Here is a 16,628-nt window from a genome sequence, read left to right as displayed (position 1 = left end):
AATCTAGCGCCTTAGGGGAAATATCAGAGCCTCAGTGAGGTCAGCCTGGCAGCAGGGCTGGTGCCTCTTTGGCCTCATCTCACTCTTGTCTCCATTGCTCCTCCCCCATGTACAGGTGGAGCAGCTAGAGGTATTTCAGAGAGAGCAAACTAAACAGGTAATGCCTGGGGTCCTCGCTAAATGCTGGCTGCTTAAACGGTGACCAGTTTCGGTGCATGAGCCCGGCTGCAGCTTGCCTCCGCCAGCTCCTGTTGTGAACTGTTTGTGAAGGGGGCAGGGTCAAGCCATGGAATCCAGGCCCAGGCTTCCCAGGAGTGCGGTGTGCTGGGCTCTCCCGGGCTTCATCCCACCCATCCCAGGTCGGCCCCTCCACCCTTCTGCACCTTCTCTCATCTGCCTGTCAGGGACAAGGGGTAGCACTGGCTTCATCTTTCCCACACCTGAACCAACGACAGACACAATCTTTGGGATTCTAAAACTTCCCAAGTACTGTGTCTAGTTAAGGATACCCAACTAAGAGGAACAGCAGAATTACCTGTGGGCCTCGTTTAACATTGTGTCCCTTTTTACCAGAGTACAGCTTTATGGAAGCCTTGAAGGTGATATGCGAGGCAGCCCCCACAGGTTAGGGAGAACTGTGGGCTCAGGACACTTGCCCATCACTTTCTGGGGCTCTAACCCCAAGCACAGCATAGAGATGTCTGTAGCAGGAAGGCTGAGGGTGAAGTAGCAGGAGGGGTCTATACCAGATGGGGGCAGGGGAGTGGGGGGTCACATGGTCTGGTTGCCTCTTTCTCACGGGAATCTCTGTGTTGCCTGAGACATCGAGGCTATAGAGCTAGTGTTAGAGCACCCTTTCCCCGTCACTCTCCTACCCAGCCACCCCAGGACTGCCGAAAAATTGGGCCCTCCTCTTCCTCTAAGGAGCCTGTGATAATGGGGGAGAATCAAAGTGAATAGCAAACAGTTAGCAATGGAGCCCTTGCCTCTCCCCTGTGCTGCCTGGTCATGCTTGAACTCCCAGAATACTTGAAGCAGCCAGGGGTGCATGGGGCTGTTATGTTCTTTCTTTTCCCCTACTCCCTGTGCTCCTCTTTGTGGGAGTTGGGTGGGCTTTGGAGTACATGTGCTACACCTGCTCTTGTCTTCCAGCAATCTGTTCCCCCAATGCTAACCACAGCAGCCATGCTGCTAGCACCAGCCCTAACAGCCTGTGGATGTTGGGAAGAGGTCTGAGCATCTGTGGGCTTGGGCTTTGGCAGTTTCTGGGAGGGAGGCATGGCAATTCATTGAGTATGTCGGCTAGAATTACAGACTAGGTCCTGGGAAGGTTGCAGCTGCAGAGTGGTGGCAGCAGCAGGGTGGTGGTGAAGTGTCAGCTCTGCAGAGTCAATTCCGATTCTGGAGGTGACGGGTTGGGCAGGCCTCTTTCTCTGCAGGCTCAGGGTAGAGGCAAGTATGGACAGGTGGCCCTGGCAACATCTATGTGTTAGATTGCCTCACTCAGGCCCTGCCAAGCAGCCTGGGCAGCAGGCTGTTCCCTAATTGGAGGCCAGAGAAAGGGCCTGAGTTTATTCTAGGAATACTGGGGATCCTGGTCTGGGCCACCCCATGATGGGTAGACATCTGGGATGAACATCCAGGGGAAGTCCTCCTGAGTCTTCTGTCCTCCTCTTCCCTCCCCAGGTGGAAGAACTGAGGAAGAAACTGGCTGACTCTGACCAAGCCAGCAAAGTGCAGCAGCAGAAGCTGAAGGTGGGGCAGCTGGGGGAACGGGTCTGGCCTCTGGACAGGGGAGGAAAGCTGTTCTCTAAGCTCTCGGGCCGTGGGGGTGTGGGGGCAGAGGAGGGGCACCCTGTGTTCCAGGCAGCCCTCCTAGGAAGCCTGTGGCTTAGAAGCCCCTGCGTGTGTCTTCTGGGAGCTCTCAAGAGACAACCAGGGTGGTTCCCATCTCTCAACTGTCTCCACTACAGCAGCTACTAGTCATGTGTGGTTATTGAAATTTATTAAAGTAAATCCAGTTCTTCAATCACACTAGCTACATTGTGTCCCTGCTCAGTAGCTACATGTGGTTAGTGGCTGCTGCATTGGACAGCACAGATACAGAACTTTCCACCGTTGCATAAAGTTCTGTTGAACCATGTAAGTCCAGATAGTCTGGGCAGGGAAAGAACGAGTGTCACCAGTGTTGAATATTACAATGCAGTTTAATAACATTCTTAATGATTCCAACTGTGTCACCTTCTTTGGTTTAATACTTGCTTTCTGCAGTTCTAGGCTGCACAGCCTTTAGTCAGGGGCAAAGGAATTGGGCATCAGTGGTATTGGGACTCACTAAAGCCCTGGTGGGTCCTAGGAGTTGGTGGGAGCTCAGAGCTTCATTTCATACCATGGTGCCACAGCATGTCTTGATTGCAATAAACAAATGTTTATTCTGCTCCTTGTGGGGCCTGTCCTGTGTTAGGAGAGGCAAAGGTGGGATGTTTCTGTACAGTATCTACCGCAGAGTACTTGCTGGCCTTGCAGATGGACAGAGAATCAGGCCCTGTTCTTAAGGAGTTATAGTCTGGACAGGAGGCAGTGTGGGCATCATAAATAAGCCCCCACGGGCTTTTGGAGTTTAGTGGACCAAGTCTTACTCTGCCATTTAGTCATTGTTGCTATAGTCAATTTGCTTAAATCTTTGAACTCAGTTTCCTCCTCTGAAAAGGGGATGAAGTGACTTCTCAGAGTGGCTTTGAGGAGAAACAAGTTCCCCTGTCCTCAGAGAGCTCACATGCCAAGTGCCTCACTCCAGGCTCCGCACCTGGGTGTTCCTCGAGGATCGGTTCCCTTCCTCCTAGGGGAGATTGTGTGTGCATGCAAAGAGGGTGAGACAGTTTGTGTCCTATCTCAAAGGCGGCAAAGATAGGGCAGGAGCTGGTCAGGGAAAGGCCACTATGGATGTGGACTGAAGGGCGTGTGGACTTCAGGTTCAGTAGGCTGTAGTCGGGTGGAGTGTATCTGGGGTGGTGTGGTTTTCTTCCTCTTCCTAAGTGCAGGAGTCTGAAGCACCTCTGGAGCCCCAGTGGCTGATGCAGATGAGTGGACTTGGGTAGAGGGGCCAGACCAGCTTTCCTGAGTGGACTTTCTTCTCAGGCTGTCCAGGCTCAGGGAGGTGAGAGCCAGCAGGAGGCCCAGCGCCTCCAGGCCCGGCTGAATGAACTGCAAGCCCAGTTGAGCCAGAAGGAGCAGGCAGCTGAGCACTATAAGCTGCAGGTAAGGAGCCCAGCCCCAGCCCATGCTACCTTCTTCCTGCCCTCCAGCCTCTGCCCCACCCACCCATCCTCTCTGCCCACAGATGGAGAAAGCCAAAACTCATTATGATGCCAAGAAGCAGCAGAACCAAGAGCTGCAGGAGCAGCTGCAGAGCCTGGAGCACCTGCAGAAGGAAAACAAAGAGCTGCGAGCTGAAGCCGAACGGCTGGGCCATGAGCTACAGCAGGCTGGGCTGAAGACCAAGGAGGCTGAACAGACATGCCGCCACCTTACTGCCCAGGTGCGCAGCCTGGAGGCACAGGTAAGAATTTGGCTGGCAGACTCACCTCACCCCTATCCCACTGGACCCCTGTGCCCTCTCCTCCTAGGCCACTGATGCCTTAGGTTTTTCTTCACTCTCCCCCTGGCCCTCTCCTTCTCAGGTTGCCCACGCAGACCAGCAGCTTCGAGACCTGGGCAAATTCCAGGTGGCAACTGATGCTTTAAAGAGCCGTGAGCCCCAGGCTAAGCCCCAGCTGGACTTGAGTATTGACAGCCTGGATCTGAGCTGCGAGGAGGGGACCCCACTCAGTATCACTAGGTCAGGAGGCACTCTTCCTCCCTATGTCTGTTGTTTATGGAGTACCCGCTGTTTATCAGGCTGTATCCTGGTGAGATAAATAAGATGTGATCCAAATTTATTCTTAGAGAAGAATAAAGAAAAACAGGTATTATACCAGATGTCTGTTTAGGGCACAGTTGGAATAAAAAGCAAGCGGTCAAGAAAGGCTTCATGGAAGCTATCGCTCCTGCTGAGTCTTGAAAGCATCCATAGGTGTGTGTGCCAGGTTGACAGAGAAGAGCAGTGTGAACAGAGGCTGTGAAAGAGCCTGACTAGGCTGAGATGCAAGGCCAGGAAGGCCCAAGATCCTAGAGGGCCATCTGGACTCCCCGTTGGAGACCGGCTATTAAGACTTGATCCTAAAGGCATTGAGGAAACCTTGGTGGCTATAATTGAAAAGTTTAAGGGAAAAAAAAAAAAAGGAACCTTGGAAGAATTTGAAACTGAAGAGTACATGGTTAATTTCCATCTTAAAAAGATGATTCTAATAGCCAATATAGAAGTTAAGACTGGAAATACATATTGTTTTTATTAAACACTTACATTGTACTTATTTTGTGCTAGACATAAAGCACTCATAACAATTATACCTGATTTATCCCCCAACAACCCTCTGAGGTAGGTTTATTCTGTCTCCTTTAACAGATGAATCTGGGGCATAGAGGGGCAGTCATTTGCCCAAGGTCCCCCAGTGGTAGAGCTGGGGTTTGACCCTGTGCAGCCTGGCCTGAGTCCTTGCTTGTCACCACTCATCTGCCTCTGTGAGTGCCATGATGAGTCTAGGTGAGAGGAGATGAGACAAACCAGGAAAAGGACATAAGCATGGAGAGGGTATGGTTAGGAGAGCTGTTGAGGAAGCTTGGTGATTGGGCTTCCCAAGCAGGACAACACAGAATTATGCCCATGTTCATGGTTTGGGGGCCTGAGTGGCAGGTGCTCGTATTCACTGAAATGGGAGATGAAGGAGGAAGAACAGAGAAGTGGGCTTAGATTGGGACGTGTTTGCTGTGGAGCAGCCATGGGCATCTGGTGAGGATGGGACATCTGGGTCTGGGCATTGCCACTATGAGGAGGTATTAGGAGAAGCCAGGGGAGTGGACTGAAGGGAAGGCCCAGGTCAAGGGCTTTCCTTGGTACCTCTGAAAATTCAGAGACATGGGTTGCTTGACCTCATCTGCTTATAGTATGGGAAATGGTCACTTTGGAAAAGGGCTGGACAAAATGCCTTCTAGCCCAAAAGACTGTACCTCAGCAGGTTTCCTTTCCATAGCAAGCTGCCTCGTACCCAGCCAGACGGCACCAGCGTCCCTGGAGAACCAGCCTCACCTATCTCCCAGCGCCTGCCCCCCAAGGTAGAATCCCTGGAGAGTCTCTACTTCACTCCCATCCCTGCTCGGAGTCAGGCCCCCCTGGAGAGCAGCCTGGACTCCCTGGGAGATGTCTTCCTGGACTCAGGTCGTAAGACCCGCTCTGCTCGTCGGCGCACCACACAGATCATCAACATCACCATGACCAAGGTCAGGCTGTCGGGACAGGGGTTGCAGGGCAGCAATTCCCACTTCCTCTCAAGGGCGTCTTTGCATTGGGCACTCAGGAGCAGGCAGGGATGAGCAGCCAGTCCATGTTACAGTGGGAAAGCTGAGGTCTTAAAAAGGGCAGTGACTTGGTTAGGGGCACTTCTGAAGAAAAGGGCAGGGCTGGGATTAGATCCCTGCCTCCTGACTAAGGGTAGTGTTCTCTCCATGTGTAGCACTGAGCCTGTGCAGGGTGAAGGGAGAGAACATGGTGAAGCTGCAGCCCATCCAGTGCCTCCCAGCATGCCCCATGCAGCTGAGAGGCATTGTTGCTGCCCAGTGGACTGCCTGCCAGGCTGTGGGCCCTTGCCTTTGTTTCCACATCTTGAAGGGGAGGTTTGGGAGGAGGGGAGAGGGGCCCCGGTACAGCAGGGAGGACCTGTGTGTGCAGGGTGTCCCCTGCTACCAAGAAGTTGGGGAAGTTGTAGAAAATGGTAAGGGCCCTGGAAGCTTGGACTGAGGGACAGCAGAGGCTGTGGGATGAGCCTGACTAGTCAGGAGACAGCTCTGATACTTCCTAGCAGTGTGATTTGGGGCTAGTCACTTCATTTCTTTGCACTTCACCTCTAAAATGGGCCAATAAACACTCTGCATTCCCTCCCTCAAAGCATTATGAATAGACTCCATGAAAAAAATGCATAGAAAAGAGTCTTGACAACATCAGCACCACCTTGTGAGGGCTTCTGTCAACAAGGCCCATTTCTTGCAGACACACGTTAAGGGCCTTTGCAAAGCTGTTGGGAATGCATGGATGTGCCGTGGGATCTGAGGGCTTTGGGAGGGAATGGGAGGCTTCTGTATAGTGCCAGGGCCCACCCCATTGCAACAGATTCACTCTCTCTTCCAGAAGCTAGATGTGGAAGAGCCAGACAGCGCCAACTCATCCTTCTATAGCACGCGGTCTGCTCCGGCTTCCCAGGCTAGCCTGCGAGCCACCTCCTCTACTCAGTCTCTAGCTCGCCTGAGTTCTCCCGATTATGGCAACTCAGCCCTGCTCAGCTTGCCCGGCTACCGCCCCACCACTCGCAGTTCTGCTCGTCGCTCCCAGGCCGGGGTGTCCAGTGGGGCCCCTTCAGGTGAGGGGACTACAGGGACTTACTATACCCCAAAATTAGAATGGAAGGTGGATCGTGGCACAGGGAAAAGAGGAAAGCTTTTTAAAAATCCAAGGCTGGCCTCCTTGCTACCGTCCACCTCCACCTGCCCCTCCTTCCTGCAGCCTCAGGGCCTTCCTTACCTGCCCATCTAGGGGCTGGCTGTGTTAGGGGCACTCTTAGCCAGAGTTAAGGGCCTGGGATTCCCAGCACAATTGTGACACTTAGCCGTGGGGAGTCCTCCATGCCCTTAGGTGGTGATGGGCTGCTGGAAAGGCCAGGCTGGCCAGACTCTTCTTGGAAGCTCTTGTCCTTTGGGCACCAGAGAGCCCCTGGGAATCAATTCCTGGTCCTTAATTCGTTCCTCTGGGTGTTGGGCACCAAGCCTTGGCTGGTGAATAAGATGTAGTAGCAGCCTCTGCATGTGACCTCTTCTGCCCTCTCCAAGGAGAAGGCGGTGAGCAAGCCCCTAGGATAGAAATAGTCTGTGTGCCATACTCCTGCACCTGCGGCACTGAATCAGATTGGTGTGCTGGGCTTCAAGTTTATGGGGTAGGTGGCAGCAAAGGCTGGCAAGATGCCAGGGCCAGCAGGCAACCTGCTGACTCCGGGCTCATTTGTTCCCACCTCCCTGCCATCCACAGGAAGGAACAGCTTCTACATGGGCACTTGCCAGGATGAGCCTGAGCAGCTGGATGACTGGAACCGCATTGCAGAGCTGCAGCAGCGCAATCGAGTGTGCCCCCCACACCTGAAGACCTGCTATCCCCTGGAGTCCAGGGTGAGCCCTGGGGTCACTGTGCAGGGCCTCCCATCCCTGTCCTCCCTTAGAATCCCACCTGCTGATCTAGCCTGAGCACTAGAGCCCTGGATCACTGACTGGCCAAGGACGGGGAGGGTGACCTTCTCATGCTTCCAGGCAGAACAGACAGCAGGGAAGGTGCTTAGGAGTGAAGTCCCTGGGGATGAGCAGGAGCTCGGAGAGGAATCTGGTTGGGACTGCACTGCTTGTGGCCATTTGCCCGGGGTGTAAGTAGAAAGCAGAACAGGAAGGGAGGCCTCCTGAGAGGTAGGAAGGGTCCACCTACCCTAAATGCCGGGCAAGTGCAGAGTTCTGGGACAGCCCCAGGTCCTGCTCCATCTCCACACAGCTACGGCCCACTGACCGCCTCTTCCACCCATGCAGCCTTCCCTGAGCCTGGGCACCATCACAGATGAGGAGATGAAAACTGGAGATCCCCAGGAGACCCTGCGCCGAGCCAGCATGCAGCCAATCCAGATAGCCGAGGGCACTGGCATCACCACCCGGCAGCAGCGCAAACGGGTCTCCTTAGAGCCCCACCAGGGCCCTGGAACTCCTGAGGTAGGCTTCTGGGTGTTGCTCCAGCATTGTGCCCAGGTCAGGCCCAGCTCACCAAGGACTAAAGGGAGCCTTCCCTCTCTCCCCTTCTCCTTCCCTCACTTCCCCTTCTCCTTCCCTCACTTCCCCTTCTCCTTCCCTCACTTCCCCTTCTCCTTCCCTCTCTCCAAGGGTCTAACCCATGGATGGGAACTGTTGGGAAGGGAAGCCTCTGGCCCAGAGTTGGGTAGGGGAGCAGGTTGCACAAGTTGACTTACAAGGTCCACTCAGCTCTAAGAGGACAAGACACTTGGCTTCAGATGTGACGACTCTTGCTACTGTCTGCCTAACTGTCCTGTTCCCCATAGTCTAAGAAGGCCACCAGCTGTTTCCCACGCCCCATGACTCCCCGAGACCGACATGAAGGGCGCAAACAGAGCGCTACTGAGGCCCAGAAGAAAGCGGCTCCAGCTTCAACTAAACAGGTGAGGCTGGGGCTGAAGGGGGATGAAGCGACGCCCTGGCAGGACCTTGCTGGCAGAGTGTCACACAGCAGGCTGGCCTGGGAGGGCAGCATTGGGTCTCCCGGTCTGACAGCCCTTCCTTGCAGGCTGACCGGCGCCAGTCGATGGCCTTCAGCATCCTCAACACACCCAAGAAGCTGGGGAACAGCCTTCTGCGGCGGGGAGCCTCAAAGAAGGCCCTGTCCAAGGCTTCCCCCAACACTCGCAGTGGAACCCGCCGTTCTCCACGCATCGCCACCACTACAGCCAGCGCCGCCACTGCTGCTGCCATTGCTGCCACCACTGCCACCCCTCGAGCCAAGGGCAAGGTAGAGGCCACTGGCAGGATGGGGGAGGGAAACCTGATGAGAGCATGGGCACCCCCTAGACCACCCCACGGAGTAGCATCCAAGACAGGCCCACGCCAGGCTGCAGGAGGGCGCAGGGTGAGAGGTGTCGCTGTCGTGGTAGCTACTCGTTACGAAGGAGAGAAGACAGATGGCCCCATTCTTATGGAGAGCACCCAGAGCTGCTCAGGCATAGCCAGCACCTGATAACCACGGGGCTCACAAGGGAGGGGATCCAGATGGGGGCGTGGGAGCAGGAAGAGGTCTTCCGAACCTGTGGGTGCAGGCTGGCATTCCAAGTTCTCATCTGGCCTTGTGACTGTCTCTTTCAGGCAAAGCACTAAAGGGCCAGTACCCGTGAGTGGCCCCACCTGTGTCGCTGATGCTGACCTCACCTGGTCCTCCTTCTACTGTCCCTCTCAGTGCCTTCTCTCAGCTCCCAGGCCAACAGTAGCCAAACCCCTAGAGACAGTGATGCCTGCCCGCACCCTGACCTGGTCCCTGGACCTTCACTGGCAACTTCTCAGAGCTGGCCCAGAAGGCCTGGAGCATGGACAGTGTGGGCGCTCTCCCTACCTTGCCTCCTTTTTTCTTAAAGCAAAGTCACTTCTCCATCACAACCAGATTTGAGGCTGGTTTTGATGGCTGGGTCCTTGGGCCTGGCCAGTCTTCCTCTTAGCCTCTGGATCTAGAAGGGACCATAAGAGGAGTAGGCCCTGGTTCCTGCTCTCCTGGAGGCTGGGCCTAGCAGGGGCCCTCACTCTTGAAGTCCAGGACTGGGTCTGACCTGGTGGGAGCACCTGCCAGAGGATGCTCTTTCCCAGGACGATGGGCCTGTGTCTCAGGAGTGGGGTTGGGGGACAGCCTTCAGCGGCAGCTCACACCCTACCTTCCCCAGACTTGCACTGGGGTGGGATTTGGAGTGATGGGAAGGTTTTTAAGGGCCGGGGATGGATCTTTTCTAAATGTTATTACTTGTAAATAAAGTCTATTTTTCTCCCGTGAGTACTGAATTGCCTTGATCTATGTGGGAAAAGGAGGGGAAATCTAGGCTCTTTGGAGCCTACCTTGTCCCCACTGAGTCTTTCAGACCACCTCCTTTCTCTCATCCCTTTTCCTGGAGGCGCATCTTTCCAGGCTCTTCCCAGTCTCCATTACTGGCCTCTGCTCCTGGGGAGCATTATGGGCTGTTCTCTCTTCTTTTTCAAGAACCTGTGTTCCCCTGAAGCAGGTTTTGTCTTTAGCTTCTGTGTGGCAGTCCCTCTCTCCCATACTCCCTCCTGGGACAGGCAAAGTTCCTGCGAGTGGAACTGAAGCCTAAATGAACAGATGTCAGGATGCCTCTATTGAATAATCCTTTATGAGGACCCATGTGGGGATGACACAGATACAGTGTGGAGCCGAAGCAGCCACTGCCCCCATCCCTTCCCTGGATCAGTCCATTAGAGTGAAGGAAAACAACAAAAAAACAACATACAGCAAGAAGACATGAAGTCTGCAGAATGTGGCCAGAGCTGAACAAGGGTAACTTCATTGAAGAGGTGGCGTTTCAACCAGGCTTCAGAGTTCCCCTGCTGGGATGGTGAGGAAGACGGGACTAAATGAGCAGAGACATGGGAGTGGGAGCTGTCTGGGGAAAGCAAGAATAGTTGGAGGCATCCGGAAAGTCATGTGGGAAATGTAGGTAGGGCCCTGGAGTGCAAGGCTAAGGCATCAACAGTCTTGGTGGTTTCTGAGCAGTAGAGCAGTGTGAGGAGTAGGACGTTAGGAAAGCTAATGGGTAGGTAGAAAATGGCAGGAGGAGGAGGCGGCATTATTATAAGGAGGCTGCGATTTTCCAGGTAGGTGGGAATGGAGTTGGAATTTGGTGAGAGAAGGGACCCAAAGCAGAGGAGGAGGGGGCGCGTTGCTCGCCCACACAGCCTGCAGGCAGTCAGGGACTGTTGACTTCAGGTAGACGGGTAGGACCCAGGCTCTGGTCAAGGTCGTGCTGCTGCTGGCCCTGTGCTGAGTCTTAACCCTGCTGCTGTGGGCTGCTGTGGCCCTGTGCTGTGGCTGGAGGGCAGGGCTTCTTGGGTGGGGGGCAAGGTTGTCCTCAGCCCAGCCTAGGGAAGTGAAGGCAGACAAGGATCAGGCCAAGGAAACAAGGGACATCTCATCACTTTGCCCCAGGCCATGCCTCCCCTGCCCAAGACCCAAGTTCCTTTTTGTCTGGCTGACCTTGAGGAATGCTGGGCATTAGTTTAGAGGCTGCTCTGGCAGAGCCCACCCTTTCCTCCCCACATATGGAAGAAGAGCTCCTCCTGTTGCTGGAGGCCTCTCCTTGGGCTCCTTACCCAGAGCTGGGCCAGGATGACGTGACGCTGGACAACCTGTGCGGGGTCCATGAGCACACAGGAGAAGTTGGTGCTGTGCAGCGCAGGGGTCAGCTGCTCCAGCACCAAGGCCTTGTACAGCCGCGTACCTGTGCTCCCATGTTCCCGGCTGGAGCGAAGGGGAAGGAAAGGTCATGAGAGGGCCGCAGAAAAGGCCGCCTTCCCACCCACCTGGCTGCTGCGACCCTCACCTGGTGCTCCCCTCCCACAGCTGGCCTGGGAGGTGCTCAATGAAGGAACCATTGCCCAGCCAGTAGAGCATGCTGAAGTTGGGGAAGCGGCTGCAGGCCGTACAGGATAAGGTCAGCGTTCCATCTAGGGACACAGGCAGTAGTTAGCCCTTCCAAAGAGCAGGCCCTTCCCCTGCCCTGCCCTGCTGTGCCCTCCCTGCCAGCTCCCCTCAGTCCCCATGAATCTGGAACCTAGAGAACTGCTCTGCACACCACCCAGGTGGGAATGTCTGTTAAAGGGGAAGTGCAGTTGTCTCTGAGGCCCTAGCCCTAAACATGGGGGAATGTGAGGAAGGGTCCTTGGTTCACGTGATGACTCCTCTACTGAACCTGTCTCCTCAGGATGACCTTTTCTAGTGCCCAGCCTCGGTGACTTGGGAACCCAGGTGACAGAGGCAGTGCTGGATGGCTACTGCTCCTCTGAGATGGCCAGAGGCCCGCAGGCTCTGGGTGGCAGGGCTGTCCTTGGAGTTCACTGCAACCAAGGCTCTGGGAGGTCTGTGACCATTACTTATGTCTTGAGTTCTCTGTCCTACTTCATAGGGAGCATCTTGGGAGCTGTGCTAAGCCTGCACCCATGACAGTGGGTTGGGGAGGGAGAATGGTGCATGCTCAGTCCAGCTGGCCCAGCTGGTGGTGCATGGCAGAAGGGGGCTGGCGCTCAGGAGTCAACCCGACCCTGGGAACCTCTGTGCCCATAGCCCACCCTTGACCACTGTGCTTCTTACTCAGTGGCATTTCCACCTCTGGCCAGGTCACTTCCAATGCTGGACACTGCTTAGCTGCTGGGAACACTGGGGGCTGGGAGGGGCAGGGGTCCTTTGTGCTTCTAGATGAGGCAGTTGCAGCTGTGGTGGTCTGCGAGACAGGTGTGGCTCTGACCAGAAGAGTGATGATGTGGGCACACAGCAGGACCCACAAGAAGCTGAGGTCTGAGGAAAGGACAGTCACAGGTCAGCGGCTGGGCTGCCTGGGAGCGCTCAGCATCCTGGCTCATATCTGGACTGGAGACAGAGTGGGCTCCCCGGGTAAGGATGTAACTCCAGCCCAGAGATGTCTGGGCTCTAGCCAGGGAATCAGAGTGGGAAGAGGAGCCCCTCAGCACCCACCCCTTTAGCCCCTTATTGAATAGAGTACAGAGGAGCTTTAGAATGGAGCCAGAGCCACAGCATTCGCCCAGGTTCTTAAAGCAGCAGCACCAGGTTTGTTGGGTGGTGTTTGCCTTGGGGTGAAGGCTCCTGGTTAGCCCATTGCTCCATTCTGTTCATAGACCTCACTCTACCCCTCCTGCCCATGCGTAGCCCCAAGGCCTACCTGGTGTCCAGTTGTGTCTCATGGTCACGATGCATGTGTCAGGAGCTGGTGAGCTGGCTCTTTATCTGTGACAATGTCCTCTTCTCTGGTGAAAGGTGGGGGAGGAGAATGGTAAACCACTCCCGCTTTTTCTCAGTAGCTGGCTTTTCCTCCCGTAGCATAGCCTGGAGCTCTTTCAGCACTCAGAAACAGAGCTGGGGGGTCATCAAGTGACAATCTTTCCCCACGCCAGCTCTCAGGACCACAAATGGTTATAAGATGCTTACCTAGTCCAATCTTACCCCTTCATTAGGGAAAGCAAAATTGAGACCCAAAGAGAGAATATGGACTCACCCAGTCACACAGGGAGGCAGTGCTCTCTCTAGCACCAGAGCTGCTTCTGGGAAGGGCAGGATGCCGAGCAAGCCTTCTGGGAAAGCACTGCCCCCATCCTCTATTTCACTTTCACTTTTTAACCAGGGAATCCTGAGCAGCTGTTACACCTCTGCTTTAGCCAAAGTTCAGTGGCCAGAAACCTTCAGTTCTTGGGACCCCTACTCTCCAGATACCAGACTGGGATCTCTAACCTACCCCCACGCCACCCCCAGGGTCACCTAGGTGTGAACTAGGTAAGAGTCTCTCACAGATCAATTCTGCCCCATCCAAGTGTCAGGACTTTGGTGTTCACCTTCCCTCTTCACAGCCAGGTCTTTGTTTCCATATGAACAGGCATCTGCTTCCTCCTTCACCTTCACACTAATATTCAAGGGGACAACTTTCCTAGGCACTGGGGACCCCAAGTTGGACCATTTCAGGCTCAATGCCATACCAGCCCATCCACATCCTGGCCTTTCCCAGGCTCCCCACTCCCCCAGCCACCAGCCCCAAGGTCGGCTGCAACTCCCAGCACCCACCATCACACCCTCCATCTCTCATCCTAGCCCCTCTGGCCAGAGCTACAGGTCTAGGTTCACTAGTAGTTCCAGACTCCTACCTGGCTTCCGAGAGGTCCTGAAGAAGCTTCCTTTCCAGAAGCTCCCCTCTAGGAGCTCCAAGACTCAAGTTAGCTGTGTCTAGCTGCATGTACACCCACCACAGGAAATACACCGAGCGCACTTCCCCCTTGTCTGTAGAACTCTCAAACGGCCAACCCAGGAACTGGTACACAAGCTCGAGAGCCAACCCTAACAGGAGGGAAGGGTGGGCACTTCCCGGGGAAGAGGCGGACTGGTTCAGCACTGGCTCCGGCAACAGAGGCTACACCAGAATATGAATCTGGTCACTGATGGGACAAATGGTGCTGGGGCTGCGGGAGGGCCAGGTTTCAGGGTGAGGCGTGTGAGGAACCTAGGATGCTAAATCTAAGGAGGTTCCCTCTCAGGGTCATGCAGTTATCCATGGAAGCAGAAAGACCAGGGCTGGGTGATCCAATGTGCATGCATACATTAAGTGTGGACAGGAGCTGCACGTCTGAGGTTTGTGACTCCTGTGATCAGGAGGGTGCAAGGGCTGGTGACAGAGCCAGGGAGGCCCACAGATGGAACTAGGTTTAGTGGATGCATCAGGAACACAGTCAGCTGTGATCTCAAGTTTCTTGTAGAAAAACCAGATTCATATTCCTAATTTAGACATAGGAGACTACAAGTCACATCCTTCTTCTCTAGGTATCCAGTTCACATTTTTCCTCCTCTCAATTCCTCCCCCTACCTCTTGCCCCAGGGGCTTCTAGCACGTAAGATGCAGGGGAAATTCCTCCCAGGAACACCAGCATCTCCAGGAATTAGGTCAGGAGGCAAGGCTGCCTGGGGTTTCTGAGAGACACAGTCCAGTGGGGGATGGTAGGAAGAGACAAGAGGACTCTGCCTTAGTGGAACCAAGGCCAGAGTTGGGCCAAGGGGAGGTCAAGGGACTCAGGACTGTTACACATGAAAAGAGCTTTGGACAGCCTGGCCTCGGCTTCTCACCTGAGCCTGACATGGGGGTGGGGGAAAAAAGTGAAAGGGTGATCCCTGGGTCCTCTGACCAGCCCCATTCCCCTCTCTGAGGAGGGGAGCAGCCCCACAGGTGGCATAAGCAGCTGGGGAAGAGAAGGGTACCATGGGAAGCCACAGCTGGGGAAGAGAAGCCGAGGTTGAGTATGGCCCTAAGGAAGGCAAGTGGTGGCAGGACACTGGCCTCAGGCAGTGAGAACATAGAGCAACCTCAGTCTGAAAGCAGGCCCAGTGATGCCCCAGGCCCCCTTAGGCCACAGGACAGGAGCCTGGCATTCCACCACTCCTAGGGATGTCGGCAGGGGAACAGCCAGGAACAGCAGAAAGGCAGGCCCAACCATCCCCAGACCCTCAGGTCTCAGATGGGGGTTAGCAAAGGCAAGACACCCCTGGAGACCCCAGGGAAAGAGGTGGGAAGAAGAAAGCAAGATAAATGTTCAGCTTTCCAACCCAGCTCATGGAGCTTTATTCAGACGGGAGTGACAACATCCTGCTTGGTTCTTGCTGCCCTTGAAGGAGCAGGCCCTACTGGGTCATATTCCCTAGAAACCCAATGCCAAAGGCTCATGTTTGACCTCCCACTTTATTCAAGTCGCCTAGTACTAGGGCTGGGGCCTTCCTAGAAGCCCCCTCTCAGAACCTGTACTCACTTGGGCCTTATCCCTCTACCCACCCACCACTCTTGTTGGCAGGCCCAGGGAGGACCCATGAATGACAAAAATCATGTAGGGATATTCCCTGGACTGGGAATCCCCTGCCAGCTTCAAGGGCATATCATCTGACACAGGGAGAAGTTGACATCTGTCATATTCTTCTGCATCACGTGCACACACACACACAGACACACACACATGCATACGCACTCTTAGGCTTTCAAGAAAGAAGTGATGTGGCAGAGTGACCGCTGGCACATGTCACCACTCCACTGAAGGATCCACTGAAGAATGAGCTTGCACAAGGGGCCGTCAGTCATGGCTGCCAACAATTGCCCCACAGCCCAACTATATGACCTCTATTCTTGGCTGACCACAGCCCTGCCCACGGGCAAGTATCCATGGTGCTGATTCTTCCAGTTGTCCCAAAACAAATCTTCAATGAATTCTGAGGCCCCAAAGCTTCCTTTGTTGGACAAGTCACTGATAAGGTTCCATGCCTCAACCGGCCTATAGCTCCTGGACAGGGGGAGACAGAGTCAGACACAACACCTGTCCTGTTGTCCCAGACAGTGGGGGAGGGAGGACACTTGGGGCCTCAGTGCTCACCCGTGGCACCAGCCTGAGTACATTAGCTCTTCTATACTAAGTGCACCAGGCTTGAGCCCCACACAGGGAAGAAGGGAATGGGTGGGCTGAGGTCTTCAGCTACCTGGGAGCCCAGCAGTGTTCTCGGCCAGAGATGAGAAGGCTCCTTTAAACCAAAAATGTCAAGGCTCTGCCCCCACCCTGCTTAGGCAGGGAGGGTGAAGCCTGGAGGGGGGCAATTCCTATGCTCCACAATTTAAAAAAAAAAAAAGTTTTTAAAATATATTCATCAAAATAGTTTTCTTTTAAAAAGCCCCCCACTGCTGATAGCCCCACTGGCTGGGTCTCCATCATAACCCTCCCCAGTCCGACACAACCGGAGGGGTCCTGAGTGGCCCAAGTGCCCCTTTGAGTCTTTCCCACCCAGGAGGTCTTTGTGGGCAGGGAGGAGAGTGCCCTGAGCTCCACGGCGTGTGGGGTGGGTTCTCCACTGCTGCTCTTCGTCACTATTCCAGGCCCAGAATGTAGTTGATGCCTTGGACTAGGCCAATGATGACAGGCTGCCAGGCTACCAAGTATCGAAGCCAGTCCAGCAGTTGCCCATACATGACGTGAGGCCTCTCCCAGCTGTCAGTGTGTTAAAGAAAAGAGGCTCTGTGCAAGAGCTGCCAGGAGTGATCTAGCATGGGTGGTGGGGCTCCCTGGGTCTGCCCCACTTTCCAGCTGCTCCAGAGCCTAGAGGAATGGAGGCTTTCTGGAAGGGCCCAGCCTCACTTCCTACT

The 16,628-nt window shown here is 54.8% G+C and overlaps 3 protein-coding genes across 45 annotated transcripts in view; 1 reads left to right on the top strand and 2 right to left on the bottom strand.

Annotated features, from left to right (window-relative positions):
* Window positions 1–9,721, top strand: part of NUMA1 (nuclear mitotic apparatus protein 1) — an 80,841-nt gene extending 71,120 nt beyond the window's left edge. For 16 of the 30 annotated variants that reach the window (XM_077963601.1, XM_077963611.1, XM_077963606.1 and 13 more), the window contains 12 exons: window positions 116–157; window positions 1,687–1,755; window positions 3,139–3,258; window positions 3,341–3,559; window positions 3,681–3,838; window positions 5,130–5,376; window positions 6,281–6,509; window positions 7,172–7,308; window positions 7,714–7,890; window positions 8,235–8,351; window positions 8,477–8,698; window positions 9,049–9,721. In XM_077963601.1, coding sequence (XP_077819727.1) covers window positions 116–157; window positions 1,687–1,755; window positions 3,139–3,258; window positions 3,341–3,559; window positions 3,681–3,838; window positions 5,130–5,376; window positions 6,281–6,509; window positions 7,172–7,308; window positions 7,714–7,890; window positions 8,235–8,351; window positions 8,477–8,698; window positions 9,049–9,060 — 1,749 coding nt within the window. In that variant the 3' untranslated portion in view covers window positions 9,061–9,721. The remainder of the gene's footprint in view (window positions 1–115; window positions 158–1,686; window positions 1,756–3,138; window positions 3,259–3,340; window positions 3,560–3,680; window positions 3,839–5,129; window positions 5,377–6,280; window positions 6,510–7,171; window positions 7,309–7,713; window positions 7,891–8,234; window positions 8,352–8,476; window positions 8,699–9,048) is intronic. The other 14 variants (XM_077963616.1, XM_077963621.1, XM_077963613.1 and 11 more) reach the window with 1 other exon arrangement.
* A 333-nt stretch (window positions 9,722–10,054) lies between these two features.
* IL18BP (interleukin 18 binding protein) lies at window positions 10,055–13,719 on the bottom strand. Of its 10 annotated transcripts, none has more exons than XM_077960284.1 (7): window positions 13,609–13,719; window positions 13,259–13,401; window positions 12,636–12,720; window positions 12,050–12,253; window positions 11,283–11,406; window positions 11,053–11,200; window positions 10,055–10,821 (listed from the first exon to the last, which is right to left on the bottom strand). In XM_077960284.1, the coding sequence occupies exons 3-7, from the start codon at window positions 12,655–12,657 to the stop codon at window positions 10,696–10,698; spliced, it is 624 nt and encodes a 207-aa protein (XP_077816410.1). In that variant the 5' UTR covers window positions 12,658–12,720; window positions 13,259–13,401; window positions 13,609–13,719; the 3' UTR covers window positions 10,055–10,695. The 10 variants fall into 10 exon arrangements, with proteins under 10 accessions (XP_077816410.1, XP_077816408.1, XP_077816411.1 ...); XM_077960282.1 differs by having other exon boundaries at window positions 12,636–12,829; window positions 13,303–13,401; XM_077960285.1 differs by having other exon boundaries at window positions 13,303–13,401.
* Window positions 13,720–15,039: 1,320 nt separating this feature from the next.
* RNF121 (ring finger protein 121) overlaps window positions 15,040–16,628 on the bottom strand; it is a 67,529-nt gene continuing 65,940 nt past the window's right edge. For 4 of the 5 annotated variants that reach the window (XM_077961224.1, XM_077961226.1, XM_077961227.1 and 1 more), the window contains one exon: window positions 15,042–16,473. In XM_077961224.1, coding sequence (XP_077817350.1) covers window positions 16,353–16,473 — 121 coding nt within the window. In that variant the 3' untranslated portion in view covers window positions 15,042–16,352. 5 annotated transcript variants of the gene reach the window in all.

This window comes from Macaca mulatta, chromosome 14, assembly GCF_049350105.2.
Source record: "Macaca mulatta isolate MMU2019108-1 chromosome 14, T2T-MMU8v2.0, whole genome shotgun sequence".
Lineage (NCBI taxonomy): Eukaryota > Metazoa > Chordata > Mammalia > Primates > Cercopithecidae > Macaca > Macaca mulatta.
This window is presented reverse-complemented; position numbering and strand designations above follow the sequence as displayed.